Raw genomic sequence first — 21,623 nt, forward strand, 5'->3', positions numbered from 1 at the left:
TGCAAGAGCTTGGTAACACGTGAATACTTTTTTTTTTTTTTAAGACTTATAGGCCTTCTCTAAAAATAAGCTTAGCCATAGCTTGGTTCTTCTCTCTCTCTCTGTCTCTCTCTCACTCTGTCTCTCTCTCTCTCTCTTTCTGTCTCTGTCTCTTTAGACGCAAGGTCTTACCCTATTGCCGATACTGGAGTGCAGTGGAATGATCACTGCAAACTTGAACTCTTGGGCTCAAGTGATCCTCCCGCCTCAAGCCTCCCAAGCATCTAGGACTACAGGCACACACCACCATGCCGGGCAATTTTTTTTTTTTTCACTTTTTGTAAAGACAGAGTCTCACTATGTTGTCTAAGCTGGTCTCAAAACTCCTAACCTCAAGTGATCCTTCTGTCTCAGCCTCCAGCCTCACTGGAGTTACAGGCATGAGCCACCAGCCCAGCCCACTCTTTCCCTCTGAAGCTTTGTCCTAATAGGACTAGGACCATTTGTTACAATGGGAAGGATGATGCTTTCTCCCAACCATCAAGTCCTGTCCCTGCATCTATACGTCAAAGGTACCTGTGACAATCACAGAGAGTGTTGCATAGGTCTCATTACCACTAAACACAAATTCCCTTTTGGTAATCAATAAAGCAACAGCATGTGGGGTGTGTGTATGTGTGTCTGTGTGTGTTCTCTTTAGAAGCATCCAGTCTGTCATTAACAAATTAAAAAAAAAAAAAAAAAAAAAAAAAAAAAAAAAAAACAGAAGAAAGGGCAGGTAGTCTGTCTATTCAAGGACCAGATGGGAAGTCTCTTGTTTTACTTCCTTATTCTCTTGAGAACCACACTGCAAGTTCTGCTATACCAAGTTAAGGTCCTTCCTCTACCAACAGACTTTCCTGATCTTCCCAGGCTGAGTTATGCACCCACCTTCCTCAGTGTCGTACCCACATCTTACACCAGAACTCACATGCGCTGCATACACAGTAGCATCAGTTTGCTGACCGTGTTTGTCTGCCATGTTACAGGTTGAACTATGACCTCCTAAAATTGATATACTGAAGTCCTAGCCATCAGCATCTCTGAATGGGACCTTAATTGATGACAGATGATGTCATTCTGGAGGAGGGTGAGCCCCGACTTTAATATGACTGGCTTCCTTATAAAAAGGGGAAATTTGGATACAGACACACAGACAGGCAGAATGCCATGTGAACATGAAGGCAAAGTCTGGTCTATGAGTATACAAGGGAAGAAACACAGAGATTGCCAGCAAACACCAGAAGCTAGGGAAGAAGCACAGAACAAGTTTTCCCCTTATGGCCTTCAGAAGGAACCAACTCTGCCACCATCTTGATCTTGGACTTCTAGCCTCCAGAACTGCAATACAATAAATTTCTGTGACTTAAGCTACCCAATTTGTGGTACTTTGTTACAGTAGCTCTAGCAAACATATACATCCAACCAGAATATGAGCTTCTTGAGGGTAATAAAAGGATTCTATTCATTTTTGTATCAACCTAGCAGAGAGAAGATACAGATAATTTATTTAGTTGTTCCATAATGCCTCTTAAATGCAACCAAGAAACAGCTAGTCCTCCACCTCCCATGTCTTGCTCAACACTGCCTAGCTATCCTGTCCTTAGAGAGGGTTATATCAAAAAGAAAGAATGAAACTTGGGATGGAAAACAATTATTCTAGACCAAATATATCAACATTTCTCAATCTCATTCTTAAACCAACTTCAGAATTAAATCTGCATTTTTTTTCCTCTACTTTCCTTACAAAATGGAGGCTCATTCAGAAACAAAGTCTCAAGCAAGGAGACTTTGCAGGCCACTGGAATGAGATGATATGGCTGGCAGGTCTTCTACCTGGCTGGGTCATATGTTGTCTTTAACCACACTGCAAGGTGAGGTCAAAACGGCCCTGTGGCTTGTATGGATCTGAATAGGGGTGACTCAGTTCACCTCCTTCACACTGTACTGACTCTGTTTGAATGGAGTTATTGAGGGAAAGAAGGTGACTAAGTGCTGGGTTCACAGATAAATAGCCCACTGTGAGCCCCAGAGCTATATGTCATTCTGTTTTTGAAACCAAAATAATAAAAGAAAAAATGTATTTATTCTATCAATTGTATTGAATATATTTATCTTTTATACTATATTTGTAATATTTCTTTTTATTTTTATGTTTATCTTTTTATCTTTCAGAACTGTATTTTTCTGAAATTAGAAAATAAATTATGAACTCCATTGCTAATATCCAATATCATGCTTGAGAAAGTCAATTTGGTAATAGAAAGAACTTTCCAGAACACTATTTTACATGAGGTAAATAAAATGAGAATTCAAAAGTACATTGAACAGGCTTCCTTCTCCTATAGTGATTTCAGATGATTTCAGAAAAGCAAAAAGAAATGGAAAAGGCAGGTTGGCATGTTAGCAGGTTATAAAAAATGAAAATTACAGCTCTGGCCAAGCTCTGGAAAATATTCCCTGACCCAGCTAGACACTGATTATTGAACCAACAGCTTGCTTATATAATTACAGTGTGTCTATAAACCTGGTTGATATGATATACTTGTTTAACTATTAACCTCTAGATTTCCTGGAGTTTCCACAATCCAAAAAACACCTAAAAGTATGAGATATAATATATTCCATTTATTCACCTATTGCAATCACAAGCAAGAGCTACAGTATTAATCTTGGTAAGAAAAAGGAAGTCCTTAGAAAACACAAGTAAGATCTCTTAAGCTTCAGATATTTTGCTGGGGCATTTTCTTTCTTTCTTTCTTTCTTTCTTTTTTATCCTTCTAAAGAACTGTTCTATTTTATTGTTCTATTGCGCCACCAGGTACTAGAAGTCAAGAGTCCTTCCCGTACTTATGTTGGATCTAATTTCCTCATTGATTCTAAAAATCACATTGATACCTCCACACCTACCATCAACACTTTCCTGATCTCTCTCTGATTCACAGGACTTCCCAATTCATAGCACCTCTTTTAAGCTAATCTAGGATTCCAGTTTAGATTCTATACATTTCAGTGTTTTTCTTATCTCGTCCTAGACGATAACCTCCTTAAGGGCTGGAAGGAAAGGAAAAGTGAAGCAAACGTATGTTTGTAGAGAGAGTACTATAGCAAAGTACCTCAAACATAAAGTGCACTCAATAAATATTTGTTGAATCAACGAATGCCAAGCACTGGCCAAAGCGTATTACATATATGACCTTGCTTAATCTTCATAAAGACCTCGTGAATGAGTGTCAGTCTTTTTATTTAGAAGGTGAGGAAACTGAAGCTAGAGGCTAAGTAGGTTTCCAAGTCCACCTGGCTAATAAGTGGAGAGTAAAGTCAAATGCATTTCTGTCTATTTCCACCCAGCATGATGTCTTAAACATAAAAATGGGTCAAAAATATATTAGGTGAGCCAGGAACAGTGGCACTGTCTGTAATCTCAGCTAAACAGGAGGATGTTTGAGACCAGACTGGGCCACATAGCAAGACCCTGAATCAAAATAAATAAACAAACAAAAACAAACGAACAAAAAAAACTTTGTTGACTTGATCTAAACAAACTCCTTATCCATGTTCTCTTGTTAGGTATATCCAGAGTTTTTTTTTTTTTTTTTTTTCAAATGGCAAAGGTGTTTAGGAAAAGGTAAAAAAAACTGCGAAGTATGCCTTGCAAGGTTTACAAATATCACAAAAAGGTGTTATCTCTGCATTTACTTCAAAATAATTTCCATACTCTTTACTAGACTGTTCCCACTGATTCTTCAGATTCTAGCCTTACACTTATGGCTAATTCCTCTCATCCCATTTGGGATTGGAGGAGGGACAATAAAGGTAGGGGATAAATAAGTTGGCACTCAACAATCAGACCGTCTATTTCCAAAGCTTTGGCATGGGATCATGAAAGACAACTGAGGCACAGGTATGGCTGCTCTGCTTTGGCTGGAGAGAAAGCCCAGAAAGAATTCATTGGTTTAAAAGGAAATTCATTTCCATCCCCATCTACGTCCTCTGCCACAAAAACAGGCAATTCCAGTTTCCTCTCTCTGCCCAGTACAAGAGGAAAACATTGAAGATGTGGGTTCATTCATCATTTCAAGGAAACTGCACTTGTTACATTTACATAGAAACAACCAGGAAAAATATAACTCACTAATCCAAAAAGGGGTTGCAGTATTCCCATACTTATGTATGCTGCCACATTGGCCATTTTCTTGTTACAATACAAGAACAATTTAACTTAGATGTATAAGGAAACACACAAGGTTTGAGTCTGCTTAGTTTCTATGTGATACAACCTACAGGACAGCAAATGGAAGCAATATTTGTTACCTACATTTTAACATAACATTCCTGTATATACAGACCAGTAACTATCACTGGGCCAATTGTAATCAGCCCCCTTCAACCAATGAACAGTTTCTACTTGGAATTCAACCTTAAGAGTCAAAATAAGTCTGACTCTGTATTCTGTGATCAAAAGACATATAAAGGGACATGTCACAAAGAACCTATAAATAGATAGACATAGGTCAGCCCTTCTTAATTACCATAATTGGCCCTAGTATGCCCAAATATATCCAAATTCCTACAGGATACATTTGTTTTTCTTTCTTCGACCATGTATTTTGTGGATTTCAAATCTTTATTTTGGAGTGACAGCTCAAGTGGAGTAGCCAGGAGCTTAGATTCTGTGGTCAGACAGACCTTGATGAAAGCCTGTGCTCTGCCACTACCTGCTTGGTAACTGAGGCAAGTTCTTAACCTCTCTGGACTCAGTTTGCTGATCTACAAAATGGGACATCATCTCACTGATCCATAGTGAGAGTAAATGATATAATTTACATTCATCACTAAGCACAATATCTGGAGCACAGAAAGAATCACAGCAGTGATACCATCTGGGATGGTAGAAATTAGCACTTCTTTGTACGTGACTTAAATTTACATCATTCTGGATATGGTGAACAAATCTGGCTCATTCTACCAAAGCTCCTCTGTCTACATGTAGCTTTCACCTCCCTTCATTTTCAGACCCTCTATCAAAACCTTCTCTCCTAAATACACCCAATACCCACAATTTAAGCAACTCTGTAAGCACAAAAAATATTCATTTTCCCTTTTTTTTCGAGATGGAGTCTCGCTCTGTCGCCAGGCTGGAGTGCAGCGGCACGATCTTGGCTCACTGCAACCTCTGCCTCCCGGGTTCAAGTGATTCTCCTGCCTCAGCCTCCTGAGTAGCTGGGACTACAGGCACGTGTCACCATGCCCAGCTAATTTTTGTATTGATTGGCCAGGGTGGTCTTGATCTCTTGACCTCATGATCCACCCACCTCAGCCTCCCAAAGTGCTGGGATTACAGACGTGAGCCACTGTGCCTGGCCTAAGAATATTCATTCTCAAAAGAAAATTGCCCACCCAGGGTTGGGCGTTAATGTAAGAAAACAGCTCTAAACTTCGCAGGAGATGATAACTGGAAACCTCTCTGGGTACCATGGAGGGAGGCTTCCATATTTACACAAAAGAAATTATGGGACCTCTGAGCTGGGTCATGATAATAATAAACAAGCTAGGCATGGTGGTAGCATAAGAGTTATTTTTTTATTTCTTAGGTTGGTGCAAAGTAATTGCAGGTTTTGCCATTAAAAGCGATGGCAAAAAATGGTATTACTTCTGCACCAACCTAATACTTTCTAAATGAAATGTGGGATCAATAAGGGAGAATGAAGAGACTGAAGGAAGAATTAATAAATAGCTTCTCATGGAAGGGAAGAAAAAAAGAAATATAAGGCAAACAGGAAGAACACAACTAAGGGAAAAAGACCCCAGGACGGGCAAAAGGAGACAAGTAACTTAATTCAGAGGAAATGAGCAATGACCTACAATTCTTATAACTAGGAGAGACACCACTCAGACATTTCCTGTGGGCTGGGCCCAAGAGGTCTCTGGCTGAGCAGCAGACCAGTATTATTTAGGTTAACAACTTCCAATGAAAGCCAGGGAGGAATGTTTTCTGGGAGCTCTGTCGTGAAGAGACCCCACTATTCGATAGAAGAAAGTCAAAAAGGCTCAACAAACATTTTCTGAAAAGGACCAGATAGTAAATATTTCTGGCTTTGTGGGACACAGGGGCTGTAGTAAAATTACTCAACTCCACAGCTGCAGAGCAAAGAGCAGCCATGGAAAACATATAAATGAATGACCATAGCTGTGTTCCAATAAAACTTTATTTGTGGATGCTGAATTTGAATTTTGTATCATTTTCATGTGTCATGAAACATTGACTGTGATTTTTCTTTTTCAATCATTTAAAAATTGAAAAACCAATAGCTGGTAACTCACGCTTGTAATCCCAGCGCTTTGGGAGGCCAAGTCAGGCAGATCACCTGAGGTCAGGAGTTAGAGACCAGCCTGACCAACATGGAGAAACTCCGTTTTACTTAAAATACAAAATTTGGCGGATGTGGTGGTGCATGCCTGTAATCCCAGCTACTCAAGAGGCTGAGGCAGGAGAATCACTTGAACCCAGGAGGGAGAGGTTGCAGTGAGCTGAGATTGCACCATTGCACTCCAGCCTTGACAACAAGAGCGACGAAACTCCATCTCAAACAAAAAAAGGAAAACCATCTTTGCTCATGGTCTGTACTTTTAAAATAGCTGAGGCTAGATTTGACCCAGGAGCTGTAGTTTGCTGACCCCTGGCTAGAAGCACCGGCCCTCCAGTCAGACATCCATCCTACTTCTGCCACTGACTAGCTATCCAGCTATGGGCAAGTTAGTTATCAACAATTAATTTCTTCACTCATAAATTAAGGATAACAACATCACCTTTCTCCATAGTGTTTACGGGACATCTAAAGCATACTACATGAAAAGTAGCTGGTTTAGGGTAAGTGATGACGACGACAGCCTTGGGAGTGGTGCAGGAACAGATTGTGATCAGCAGCTCCATCTGAGTTTAATGGTCTGTACAAAGAAGACTGATCTCAAGGATCTGACTTAAGGAGGGATGTATAGACCAGAAAATAAAACAGATGACAAAGAAGCTTCAAATGCTTATTTAATGCTTCAACTCAGAGATGCGTTGACTAAATTATGATGATTTGGCCCGGCGTGGTGGCTCATGCCTGTAATCACAGCACTTTGGGAGGCCAAGGCAGGTGGATCACCTGAAGTCAGGAGTTTGAGACCAGCCTGGCCAATATGGTGAAGCCCAGTCTCTATTAAAGATACAAAAATTAGCCGAGCATGATGGCAGGTGCCTATAATCCCAGCTACTTGGGAGGCTAAGGCAGGAGAATCGCTTGAACCTAGGAGGCAGAGGTTGCAGTGAGCCGAGATTGCACCACTGCACTCCAGCTGGGTGACACAGCAAAACTCCATCTAAAAAAAATTTTTTTTTAATTACAATGATTTCTGATAGACTTCATTATATGGGGATTATAACCTGAATATCCTCCTCAACGCAGAATTATGGACTGCATACTGAATGAACCATATGGGCCAGCTCAGGGAAGGAAAACCATCGAAAGAGACAGAGTGGGGAACAACCCAGGGAGGAAGAGGATAGGCAGACGCAGTGGAGGTGGTCAAGGAGGAAGTGAAGAATCATTTCACTGGGAGGTGATCCTTGAGGAGTTCCCTGTTTTGTTAGAGGGCAGCCGGCTGTTAAAAACATTGTCTCTGACAACCCTTCAGAGGCCTCATAGACTTAAAAACCAAATCCTAAAACTGGCACAGGATGGAGAAATTCACTTCAATCCTATTGGATAGGATTCTTTGGACAACTAACCTTAGCTCCTCATATTTTTGAAAAAAAAAAAAAATGTTAGCAGAGAATCATGCAAACTTCAAATCTGTTCAGAAGGCCTAGGTAGGAAAAATGACACATTGCCAGCCATTACAAGTTGCTTTTCATGCTATTCTTGCAAATTCCAAATAATTAAGCAAATACATAATGGGAATATCAGTGCAAACATGCACAAGAAGAAAACTGCATTACAATGTAATTACCCCAAATCTTTCATAAAACTTAGGAGTAAATGAGAGCTTATCCCTCCTGGTGAAAAATACTTTCATTGTCAGACATTTATTGTGCAACTATTATTTACAAGCACAATGCTAAAAGAGTCAGAGATGTAAAGATATATAAGAGCAAGTGTAGTTACCCAGCAAGGGCTTTCAAACAAGACAGTCCATAAAAGGCAAATAACCATTACAGTGGTTAAAACTTGCAGCTGTAAAAAAAAAAAAAAAAAAAAAAAACCTTGCAGCTGTACAATGAGGCACTGGGAATCAAAATGAGAGCATTTGCAAAATATCCTTTGGCGGAGAATTGGTAAGAAACCCCACCATCATGATTCACATATCACCATTTCTTGGACACAGAAAAATAACCCCTGCTGATTACACCATCAGCCCCCACTTGCCAGCCTGCTCCCCACAAAAACAGGCAAAGCTAAAAATATAAAATATACTAAAGATTCTGAAGAAAAAAATATTTTATAAATGTGTATTACTAGTGTTCATGCATGGTTTAGTGAAAAGAACTTACGGATAGAGAATCTGTAGATCTACCTCTAATGTCTTCAGGAAAATCACTCACTTCCAAGGCCACAGTTAGCTTATTTGTAAAATGAGGTGATTGGACTATAAAACTTTCATAGCCCTAAATTCTATCACTTAATATCAGGATGCATAAAAAGGCAAATTTACAAAATTAATTAATTAATTTAAAAGGCACATTTACTAAGGTTATGTTAGGGATATGTTAAGTCTGACCGACTTATATTACTTGTGAGGTCATGAAAATTGATTCTAGAGTGAATTATTTTTAAAAATCTAGGAAATTTAAGTCAACCACTTTTTGTGATTAGGCATTGCATATAAACCTAAAAAAGTTAGATTAAATTTCTCTGCAACAATGCATATAACACAACAAGGTTATATGTAAGAATTATTTACAAAACTAAAGAAAAGTTGATTTTGCCTGAAAAGATAGCTGAAAATGCAGGAATGCCCAACAGTAAGCTATTTCTCAGACTGTAATTTTAATCAGATCATTACATTTTTCTTATTATTTTCATACAGGTCTGGATAGCTATAGACTATATAAACAAAATGAGTTTATAAAATATGTGATAGCAACTTAAGACATTAAAATTAAGACTCATCAAGGAATTAAATTGTTTGGATACACAGAACCCAACTTTCAATCCGTGATTACCTAACCTCTACAATATTGTTATTTTCTGGCTAACTTTTAAAATAATTTGATCCCCAAATTAAATGTTTTTTTATTTGAGACAGAGTCTGGCTCTGTCACCCAGGCTGGAGTGCAAGTGGCACAATCTCTGCTCACTACAACCTCCGCCTCCCAGGTTCAAGCAATTCTCCTGCCTCAGCCTCCCAAGTAGCTGGGATTACAGACGTGCACCACTGCCCGGCTAATTTTTGTATTTTTAGTGGAGACAGCATTTCATCATGTTGGCCAGGCTAGTCTCAAACTCTTGGCCTTGGGTGATCCACTGGCCTCGGCCTCCCAAGGTGCTGAGATTACAGGCGTGAGCCACCACACCCAGCCACCCAAATTAAAACTGAAAGTATATATTTGACGAGAAAAAAAGAAATTTGGGCACATGAAACACAAATGTCAAAAAAGTGAAATATGCAATTGCCTTATCACTAATAATACTAGAGTGGAAACTTAATAGCTTTCATCAAACTGCCAAAGATTTTTTCAAATTGTTATACCCAGGATGAAGAAAGGTACCATCTTCCTGAAGAGCAATTTACTTGAAAATATTTACCATAACGCTTGAAAGGAGAGAATGGGCACTTCTAAATATTACTGGTAGAAATTAGAATTAGTGTTACCTCTATGGAGGACAATTTAGCAATATATCTTTGACCCAGGGCTTCCACTTCTAGGAATCATCCTAAAGAAATAATTCGGCAAATGTGTAAAGATGTATGTTCAAAGTATAAATAGTATTCTTTGCAGTACTGTTTATAGCTATGCAAAAAAAAAAAAAAACTATTTGAAAACTCAATGTGACATTAAGTAAATGGCTACATTCTTACAAATTAATATACACTGTTGTTAAAAAATAGGTAACATTATATGTACTACTATGGAAAGATATCCAAGATATATGGTAGAGTATAAGAAAGTTACAAAATATCGTATATAGTGTGTAACATAACAAGTACGTACAAATGTGGAAATAATACCCAGAAAACTAACAGTAATTAGCTCTGGGTGGTAGATTTAGAGTGAATTTTATATTCTTATTATGAATTTCTCTTTGGTTTGAATTTTTTGATTAGTATATGTCATTTTGTGTGTGTGTGTGTGTGCAATAACATAAAGCTATTTTCAGAAGGAAGAAAAGAGACTGGAGAGTGAAAAAGAACTGGGCATCCGTTGCCTATGGTTTTGCTCCCTGGAATTTAATCTAAGGCTATAATGATAATGTATGAACTAGGATGATTGTCTTGGAAATATTCATAACAGTGAAAGTTAATAAACATTACGATACTATTTAAATAAATACAATGGAAGAAGATACTATGAATGCAGAAATATATAAACTTGGGAATATTTTGCCATCTATTGGTAAGTGAAACAAGAGGTAACAAAATAGACTTAGTTTTGTACACATTTTGGATGCGTCATACACACATATATGAAAAAAAGTCCAAAAGAATAAATGCCAAAATGTAGACTGCAGTAACTAGCAATTCTTATTTTTCTTTTTCTATGAAATGTTTCTATAATGAACAAGTGTTATTTATGAAATTTCTTCTAAGTTTTAAAAATATTCCTTGTAGATCTTTCAGATTTTAAAATACTGGGGAGTCATTAAAACAACACTAATCTGTGACAAAGACAAGAGAATCTCAACTCTTTTCTCCAACATTAAATTTACCACCCAGAGACCCCTGAAGCCCCCTACAGTTAACATGCTGCATGGTCTAAAGAACTGAATGCAATACTAATACAAAACAAGCTCAGGAAACCCAAGGTACCTATTATGATTTTGTGTCCTGAGATGTACGGGGTTATAAAACATACTGGCTCAGATTACAGGCTAAGCATGACAAGTCCGTCTGGTACAATCTAACAAAGGAATTTATACAGAATGAGAAATTTACACATTTCATTTCCCAGGGTGGAAATGAATTACAGAAGCAAAGAACCTCAGTAGAGTTAAGACCTTTCCTTTCACTCTGCTATATGCTTCTGAATCGTGCCTCATAGGCATTTCTTACATGATTTACTTATTGCTTTCTAAAACTAAAATAAACTAATATCGTTTAAAGGTGAATAGGAGGAGAAGTGAGAAAAGTGTATTTTTAAAAGGGCCAAACTTTTTGTACATTTTCAGGTGAACCAGGAGGTGCCAGATCTCCCTACCTCCCTCTTTCTCTCCCTCAGAAGATCATTATGGCTGATAACAATAGTTTTTCTCTCCCGGGTAGTGTAGATGACACATTTTTCCTGTAGCTTGTCTTCCTGTAGTGTGCAGGAATTCCTGCACTTTCTGGGTGCCCTTCCTGTTAACTTACATTTCAGATTTCCTCAAAAGGCATTCTACTGCTTTAATATTTGAAAAATGTCAGCTCAACCCCCGACAGCTAATATAAACAAGCTGAAAAGCATACCACCTAAAGTTACAACTGTGGAAAACAAAATTTCTTTTTAAGAAATTCTTTCTCAGAATCTCACTGTTGGTAAGGCTGTAGAGAAGTAACCCAGTCCTTCCAGGGAGTCTGTAATTCCTTTGCCTCTGCTGTGCCTTAAATTAGAGGCCTGTTAAACCGAATTATAGTGATCTAGAAAGTTCGTAAAGGTCCTTGAATTGAACATGTTGTTAAGTTCTTCAATATGATGAGATCGTATCCACCTTTCACTTTTCCTTCCATTTCTTTGTTTAGAATATTAAAAAGAAGTTTGGTGCTGCAAAAAGTATTTTGGCCATTTGAGAATAGCGTAGCTGAATAAGGCCAATTCTACATTTAAAGTCCAGGCTAAGGTGGCTCTTTTGCTATTTCCAAAATGATCACCCACTTCTTTCTACAAATAATTTTCCTTTTGGACAAGAACCCCATGTTCATTCCATATGTACTTTCCAAGCATAATCCAATTAAGAAAACTCATCTGGGTAAACATGAATTGATTTGAAGGACCACCAGTACCTGATCCATTGTAAACACATTCATAGGGAAGAGTGCAGGGCTAATATCTCCTTTAGCTTCTCAACTCAAAAACTGGCTCTACTAAGAGGGAGCTATGTTCATAGTGAATCCAAAATCATGCATAAATGAGCCTGATTTAGTTTAGACCCCAAAGTCCAAAGATAAGATGACAGTAAATACCAACTTCTTCATAAACCTTCCTGACTATCCCCCAAACAGATAAATCACTTCCTTTTTAAAACTCCAATAGCACCATTTCTCTTCAATATCTGACTTATTATCTTGTATTATAATGATTTCTTTACATTCTATTTTCACCAACCTGAAGGAAAAACTTCATTTTAAATATTTTTGTGTGTCCCCAAATCATGTGCACACATACACACACAATACATACATACACATGCAGAAATATGCACACATACATATGTATATACATGCATATCACAATATATTTATACATATATTAAACTGAATTGAATGAATGAGCAAATGCTTACCAAATACAAAGTAACTAAACGCCATCTCTTTAATACACCAAAGCATAACTGCCTCTTCTAAACTGTTACTTCTCTACTCAATAAGGAGATTTTAAGTTTTCCCTATTTAAGGAACATCTCCACCTGATATGCCAATTCCTAGGTTCTTGAACACACTTAACTTTTCAGATTTCCATTCCTCCCTAATACTCAAAGAAAAGCAGAGTACTACTTTGAATGCTTGAGACTATTACTTCCTTCTTGGGCTGCTGAGATATATAACTCCCATCAGGTAGAATTAAAAAGTGGTGCAACAACTCCCCATACACCCTCCCAAAAAAGTGGCAAAAAGCTTATTAGACATCTTAATTTCACCAGGTCTTGCTCAAATAGTGCCCTAGATAGCTTAATTCAACAGTATCTAACTCCTCTCTTCATCATTCCATACTTTCTCACATGGCATGTGTTTTCACTATGGTAAAGAAACAATTGTTTTGAAACAAGTGATTTGGGGTCCCAGAGGCACCTGACAGCACCCAGTCTGCTCTTTGATGTCAAATCAGGAATTTTTTAAATCCCCTTCCTAGGGGGACATTAAGCCTGCAAAATACAACTATGTTTAAAAACAAAAATTAAGAAAACAACATAAAGAAAACAACTATAAACTGAACTTCTGACCTATTATAGCTGACTAAATATATGCAGTTTACACGCTTAAAATATTTCATTATGGTTGTCAGTGAAACAGTGCTGTCCCTTCACATTGCTATAATGCTTAAAAGTACAGTTTTAACCCCAGTATTTTCCCCCAAGATGCAAAGCATCTCCCAAATGGGCAGACATAAAACATTAGGTTTTCTCTGCTGCCTCTAAATTTTGCGAGCCAATAACCAATTGGTGTAAAGTGCAAAATCTCAAAACAGCAAGACTTCTCTGCTTTTTTGTGATCTGCTGTTATTCACCCTTCACCTTTACTTCCTTTAAAAATCAAAAGTTGCCTAATGTTCAAAGCGATATCAATGGAAATTTAGCTAAATATTAGCACCGCAACGGTCTATTCCCCAAATAATATAAGATTACATTAATTTCCTAGTAGTTTAACTCAAGTTTTACCTTTCATCTTCACCTATAGAGTTTTTAAAAGTTTCTATTCCTGTTGCATACAAAATTACTTATAATATGTGTGCATAGTACAGAATTTTACAATTACATAAAGCCTTGCACATTTAGACGCTACCAACCTGCTCTGTCTCTCCTGACTGTGCAAAAGGCAAAAAGAGCTCAGTAATCCTAGCAGAAGAATGCAAATAACGTCAATGCACAGCTGAACTGCAAGCCCTGCCTTACAGGAACTCTCTGTGTCTGCAAAAAAAAGACACATACTAAACAGGAAATGCAACTGAGCTGTGGAAAACCTCAAACTTAAAAATGCAATCGCCAAGCGAAAATTGCATCCATGCATTCATAAATGCATGCACAACCCTTTGCATTTTTGCAACTAATGCAAATAGCCTCTTACCTTTCGACTGAGACATTTTCCCCTTTCCTTTGATGGGGGAGGGGAGCACAAAAGACTTTGCCTTGCTTCTCTTCTGTAGCTAGTTTTGCAACAAAGATGCAAGCTGCAGGCGTGCAATCTTCATGCAAGTGGAGTTTCTCTTGACCGATGCAGCAGATGGACTTTCAGGGAATCAAGATGGAAATGCACACCTTGCAAAACAGACTGGAAAGTGATTTTTCCCCCAGTTGCAACGTTAGGGAAGGCTGTGCTGCAGCTACATGATGGGCCAGGGCTGGCAGCTAAAAGCTCCAAACTTGGAACTGAGTATCTTAGTGCGCAGACGTCCTTCCTGCGAAGGGCGCGGAGGCCGCTGGGTAATGTAGTTCTCAGGCGGAGTCCACGGGGCTCTGATTTAAGGAAACGTGGTCGCCCGGTGGCTGAGCGAGATAACTGGGTGCGACAAAGATTGCGCCCAGATAAGCAAGCCTGACACACGCTCAGTAGAGAGATGGGTAAAAAGCGGCAAGGCCAAGAAGGGGCGGCAGTTTTGTTCTCGAAAAGCCCCCCGAAACAACAGCTAAAGAAGTGTAGGTTAGCTAAAGAGCTTTTGGCTTGTCTTGAAGGTCTGTTTGGGAGTTTAGTGTGCTGATTTTGCAGCTCAGCACCTGTTGTGCTGTTCTTGCCTGTAGATATTTTACCCTCACACCTCTTTTTTTTTTTTTTTTTTTTTTTTTTTTAGAGACAGAGTCTTGCTCTGTTGCCCAGGCTGAAGTGCAATGGCGCAATCTCGGCTCACTGCAACCTCCACCTCCCGGGTTCAAGCAATTCTCCTGCCTTAGCCTCCGGAGTAGCTGGGATTACAGGCGTGTGCCACCATGCTTGGGTAATTTTTTTGTATTTTCACCATGTTGGCCAGGCTTGTCTCGAACTCATGACCTCAGGTGATCAGCCCGCCTCGGCCTCAGGAAGTGCTGGAAATACAGGTGTGAGCCAGCAGGCCCAGCCACACCTCCATTTTTCAAAACATTTTTTCTGGCATGAAAATTTGTGGATGATTTGGCTGGCTGGAGGTAAGGTTACCTTTGCTCTGTAGAGAAGATGCAAAGTTTTATTTTGTCAGAAACGATCTAGGTCAGTTATTTCCAAGGAACTCGAAACTCAGTAGGGGGTAGGTCTGGGGAAGAAGATTGGAGGCTTCTCATTTCTCACAGGGTTACAGAGGAAGTTCTGCTTTTTATATGTCAGAGCTAACTTTATCAAAGTTAAGGTATCTAGATGCTTTTATCTCACCTGGGAGGAAAGTCCTTGGCCTAGGGGGAAAGTGGGTGGAAAGTGAATAAAGTCAAATATCTTGAATTATTCATTAAAATTAACAGATATTTGTTGAGTGTCCAGGATGTGCCAGACACCTGCCTAGGGCCCTGGGGTGTTCGTCCATTCTGTACTGCTCACACCTGCTGGAAGACAGCATCACCTCTTTCACAAGGAAGCCAGAGATTCTGAGAACAATTCATTGCAAGGAATGGAGAGGAGTGAGCAGGGCATGGGCAAAAATGAGCTCAGACTTCTACTTCATGGAGTAGACAAACTCAGAAATGTTCTTTTAAGATAGAGAGGGAGGAATTGAGGAATTCAGGGAGGTGTGGACAAAGCATGTGGCAGAAATGAGGACAACCTCTCAGGGGATGCCAAGGAGACTTTGTTGTCTTGTGTGCAGGAGTGGTGGGGGCAGGGGGAATTTACAGGTGAGGACTCCGAAGGGCCTTAAAAGGCAGGCTAGAGGTTTGGGCTTTATTCTGTAGGTACTTTCAGGGAGGTGAAAGGAGCTAGAAACAGGGTGTAGCCTAATCCAAGAATGTTTTAAAGAAAGTAAATTTGCCCCCAGCAATCAAGGTGGGTTGAAACTGGGAGAGGCTAGAGATAGGTCAAGTCAGTAGTGAAAGAAAAGGGGCACTTTGAAAGAAGATTCAGCTAGATTTGATGACTGCTAATGAAAACTATAGGAACTGTATTTAGAATGCTAGGAAGCCAGGACCATATGCAGAAAGGGATGCATTAGAGGGAAGAAAAACATCTTATTTCAGCTGCAAACCAGCAAATCAACTCTTAAATATGAATAGGGACTAACATTAACTCACTTAAGTTGATCCCCTTTACTGACATTCTTGAGAACTAGTCAAAGCAATCTTATCTCCATATTAGATTCTGCCCCTAAGAGGAAGGCATTTCTGATCCATGAACACAGGTGCATGGACTTTTAACTCTTTTACTAACCTTCTGGGATAATCCATGTTGTCCCTTCCCTCCTATCACATACACACAAGCTCAGCACCTCCTCAAACCAGCATGTTTTCCTAAGTCTAATTTAACCAGGAGACATATGTATGACAATCTAGTTCATTTTCCTCAACACTCGTGGAGCCAGGCCCTAGGATAGCTACCGGAGCTTTACGTAAGCTGGCTCAGACCAGGCAGGACCTGAACAGCCACCTAGAGCTTGCTTCAATTTGCATTTTATGTGGTCAGCTGCATTGCTCTTAAATAGCCCCAGATTCCCTTCTTCATGGAAGAGTTCTAATCACAACTTGTCTGGTGCATTTTGCCACTGTCATTACTGCTCTTACTTACTCTGCATAGGCGTGCAGAGTCCACAGCTGGCAAAGGGATTGTATCTTGAAAGTCAGCCTGCAATTCATTTTCCCATAGAACCAACAATATGTTCAACAGCTAATACATATACACAACCACACATGTGTACACAAAATACCTTTCATCCATAAATTGGCTGAATCATATATTTTTAAAAAGCAAAATTTTGTATCATATTTCTTTCTGGGAAAAATATATTCTGTATTTCAAGTAGGAAATTGGGATGACAGGGAACTCAACCTCTCCGTGAAGTCTTAGTTACCAGAAGAAAAAGTTCTTCCTGCCTTAGTGTTAAAAGGTTGCCTCTCCCATATACCTGGGTGGTGGAAGAGGAGGTACCTGTGCTCCTCTTCTTGCCAGTCTTCATGGCACCATTGGCACCAGGAGGAGAATTCCTCCCCTTGTGGTATATGAAAGCAAGGACTCCTTTTATATGCACATCAAGTGTTTATCTTCAGGTGGCCTGTGCTTCTGCTTTAGATCCCCCATCTTTTTATTTATTTTTTTTGAGATGGAGTCCTCACTCTGTTGCCCATGCTGGAGTGCAGTGGCATGATCCGGGCTCCCTGCAACCTCCGCCTCCCGGGTTCAAGTGATTTTCCTGCAATAGAGACAGGATTTCACCATGTTGGTCAGGCTGGCCTCAAACTCCTGACCTCAAGTGATACACTCACCTTGGCTTTCCAAAGTTCTGGGATTACAGGTGTGAGCCACCACACTTGGCTTCCCCCATCTTTTTTGTTGTTGTTGTTGTTTATTTATTTGTTTGTTTGTTTTTTGAGACGGAGTCTCACTCTGTCGCCCAGCCTGGAGTGCAGTGGCGTGATCTTGGCTCACTGCAACCTCTGCCTCCCAGATTCTCCCACCTCAGCCTCCAGAGCAGCTGAGATTACAGGCATATGCCACCATGCCTGGCTATGTTTGTTTGTTTTTAGGGACAAGAGCCTTGCTTTGTCTTCCAGGCTGGAGTGCAGTGGTCTGATCATAGGTCACTGCAGCCTCGAACTCCTGGGCTTAAGAGAAATTCCTGCCTCATCCTCCCAAGTAGCTGAGAATGCAGGTGCAAGTACCATGCCCAGCCAATTTTTGGTATTTATTTACTTTTTTAAGATAAAGTCTCGCTCTGTCGGCCAAGCCGGAGTGCAGTGGCACAATCTCAGCTCACTGCACAACCTCCACCTCCTGGTTCAAATGATTCTCCTGCCTCAGCCTCCCAAGTAGCTAGGACCATAGGCACGTGCCACCATGCCCAGATAATTTTTGTATTTTTAGGAGAGACGGAGTTTCACTGTGTTAGCCAGGCTGGTCTCAAGCTCCTGACCTTGTGATCAATCCACCCACCTCGGCCTTCCAAAGTGCTGGAATTACAGGCATGAGCCACCACACCTGGCCCATTTTTGTTATTTTTTATTTAGAGACAGAGTTGCTTGCTATGTTGCCCAGGCTGATCTCAAAACCTGGCTTCCAGCAATCCTTTTGTCTCAGCCTCCAAAAGTGCTGGGATTACAGGCACCAATCTTTGTAATTTTCTGTTCTTCACATCTTTCTAAAATATGTCTGATGCACTCTCTTCTCAGCTTCTAGCTATCCTCAGAATCAATTCCAAACTCCATGCATGGTACGGTATAATTGGGACCTGGGCCCTGCTTTCTCTCCAGCTTCATTTCTCATTGTATGTTTACCTGGGAACCAGGAGAGGGCAGGTTTTCTCCTTCCTTGCCATTAGATACATTCTTTTTTTTTTTTTTTTTTTTTCTTTTTTTGAGGCAAGAGTCTCACTCTGTTGCAGTGGCACCATCTCTGCTCACTGCAACCCTCACCTCCCAGGTTCAAGCAATTCTCCTGTCTCAACTTCCCGAGTAGCTGGGATTACAGGCGGGTACTACCACATCCAGCTAATATTTGTATTTTTAGTAGAGACAGGGTTTCACCATGTTGGCCAGGCTGGTCTTGAACTCCTGACCTTAAGTGATCTGCCCACTTTGTCCTCCCAAAGTGCTGGGATTGCAGGCGTGAGCCACCACACTCAGCCTGATACATGCTCTCTCTGCCTAACAAGTCTTTTCCATTTTCTGCCTAGTTTCCTCTGACTTGTCCTTGAAGACTCAGTGGGCACATCCTTTGGGCTGTCTTCTCAACCACCTTCTGTAACACATTACCCTGGATTCCAACAAGGGAGTTATCACCAGTAGGGGAAACTAGAGCACCTAACCTGGAAAGAGCCTTGTACTGTCAGGTTTGAGGTGTGAGATCCTTGGAAGGAGGCCCTTACGTTAAGTCAGACTGGCATCTGAAGGAATTGTTCTAGAGGTATTAGAGGTATATGCAGGGAGGAGGAGGTCAGGGAGGTGTCACATATATTCCACAGGCCAGGAACAGTACCTGTGACTTAATATCTGAATAGCAGTGTTTCTCAACTGGGGGTTATCTTGCCTTCCAAGAGATGTTTGGCTAGTCTGGAAATATTTTTGGTTACCACAATAGTGGGAGAGAGTGTGATCCTGGCATCTAATGGATAGAGATCAGGGATACTATAGCGTACAGAAAGCCTCCACAACAAAGAATTATCCAGTCCAGATGTCAATAGAGCTGAGTTTGAGAAACCCTGCTACATACCAGGAAAAGTTACTGCTATATACCATGAAAAGTTACTAGATGCTCTACATTTTTTTTTTTTTCTTTTGAGATGGAATTTTGCTCTTTTTATCCCGGCTATTGTGCAAGGGCATGATCTCGGCTCATTGCAACCTCTGCCTCCCAGGTTCAAGTGATTCTCTTGCCTCAGCCTCCCAAGTAGCTGGGATTATAGGCACATGCCACCACACCTCGCTAATTTTGTGTTTTGTAGAGACGGGGTTTCACCATGTTGGCTAGGCTGGTCTCTAATTCCTGACCTCAGGTCATCCACCTGCCTTGGCCTCCCAAAGTTCTGGCATTACACGTGTGAGCCACCTCACCCAGCCTAAACACTCTACTTTTAAGTTAATTTAAAGCTAATGAGATTTAGAGACGGAATATTTTGACATGGGAAAAACAAGAGAATCTAAGCAATTTGGATTCTGACTGCAGAAAATGTTAACTGTGTCTCCTAAGGCAAGTCATCTTATCTTTCTGGACCTCTTTTAGTTCCACTATAAAATAAGGAGACCCAGACTAAGGTGTCTTCCAGTTCTAACATTCCATGTCTCTAAACCTAATTCACCTGTCTGATTAAAACCGCTAATGATTTAAAGACAGAAGAGAATTGTGATCATCACACACTCTATTTTATACACTGGCTAAACATCTTCCTGATCCCTTGCTTTGGCAAACCACTGATGATCTCGTAACAACGTCTCTTAAGAGATGAGACAAGATATTCATATTACCATTTGAAATACTGCCTTCTAGGTAAGTAATACAAATCTGCACATGACATTTATGAATGTTTTCCAACAGTGTCTACTAGACGTCAGAAAAAAGAGAAAGGAAGGTACCAAAATTCAAGCTAAGAACTCAAGTCTTTAGCTGGGCATGGTGGCGCGTGCCTGTAATCCCAGCTACTCAGGAGGCTGAGGCAGGAGAATTGCCTGAACCCAGGAGGCGGAGGTTGCGGTGAGCCGAGATCGCGCCATTGCACTCCAGCCTGGGTAACAAGAGCGAAACTCCGTCTCAAAAAAAAAAAAAAGAACTCAAGTCTAAATATCTACTTTTCCAGACTCTGGAAAATCATTGCATACACAGGTGTGTTATATATAGTGAAGTATATGGGGAATAAGCAGGTGGAGGATTCATTTAAGGAACTGGATAGCAAGTTGTGATGGTAAAATATTTTTAAGTACAATTATTATTTTCTTTTTTTACTGCACTAAAGTGTCACAATAAACTATGATTGCCAGCAGAAATTCCAGAAATCTCAGTATGATTCAACTTACTATATGGCTGACTATACCTGTTTAGCCTTATCTCCCATTCATCCACTATAGGATTCCTTTGTTTAAGCAATCTAGTCAAAACAGGATTACTTATCCCACTGAGCCATGAATTTGCATGGCACCACTTCTATACCTTAATGTATACTGTTCTATGACTTTGTTCTATGACTTTGCCTTTTTCTGGCCACCACTGCAATATTTGTTTTCTAAACTCTAGTCTTCATTTGAGGTTCTATGTCATCTCTTTCATGAAGACATCGTTGATCACATCCCCCTGTCCCGTAAAAGAAAATCCACTGGCCGGGTGCGGTTGCTCACGCCTGTAATCCCAGTACTTTGGGAGGCCGAGGCAGGTGGATCACGAGGTCAGGAGATCGAGACCATCCTGGCCAACATGGTGAAACCCTGTCTCTACTAAAGAATACAAAAATTAGCTGGGCGTGGCGGTGCGCGCCTATAGTCCCAGCTACTTGGGAGGCTGAGGCAAGAGAATTGCTTGAACCTGGAGGTGGAGGTTGCAGTGAGCCGAGATTGCGCCACTGCACTCCAGCTTGGCGCCTGGCAACAGAGCAAGACTCTCTCATCAAAAAAAAAAGAAAGAAAATCCACCCCAGTACAGGCGCGGTGGCTCACACCTATAATCCCAGCACTTTGGGAGGCCAAGGCGGGCAGATCACTTGTGCTTGGGAGTTCGAGACCAGCCTGACCAATATAGTAAAACCCCGTCTCTCAAAAAACAAAGAATATCCACCCCTTTAAATTCTAGTGGCATCCATTAGCTTTTACGTGCCATATATGTGATATTATCTCTTGGTAACATTACTTGAATTCACATTTTACCTTTTCTACAAAATGGTGTGTTCCCTGCACCTTCCTAAC

General features: G+C 40.3%; 1 protein-coding gene across 1 annotated transcript in view; it reads right to left on the reverse strand.

The window, feature by feature from the left end:
• MAP2K6 (mitogen-activated protein kinase kinase 6) overlaps positions 1-14,512 on the reverse strand; it is a 131,903-nt gene extending 117,391 nt beyond the window's left edge. The window contains exon 1 of the mRNA XM_032241885.1: positions 14,200-14,512. Coding sequence (XP_032097776.1) covers positions 14,200-14,215 — 16 coding nt within the window. The 5' untranslated portion in view covers positions 14,216-14,512. The remainder of the gene's footprint in view (positions 1-14,199) is intronic.
• Positions 14,513-21,623: the final 7,111 nt, after the last annotated feature.

This window comes from Sapajus apella, unplaced genomic scaffold (genome assembly GCF_009761245.1).
Source record: "Sapajus apella isolate SASKATOON/1434 unplaced genomic scaffold, GSC_monkey_1.0 scaffold48, whole genome shotgun sequence".
NCBI classification, from domain to species: domain Eukaryota; kingdom Metazoa; phylum Chordata; class Mammalia; order Primates; family Cebidae; genus Sapajus; species Sapajus apella.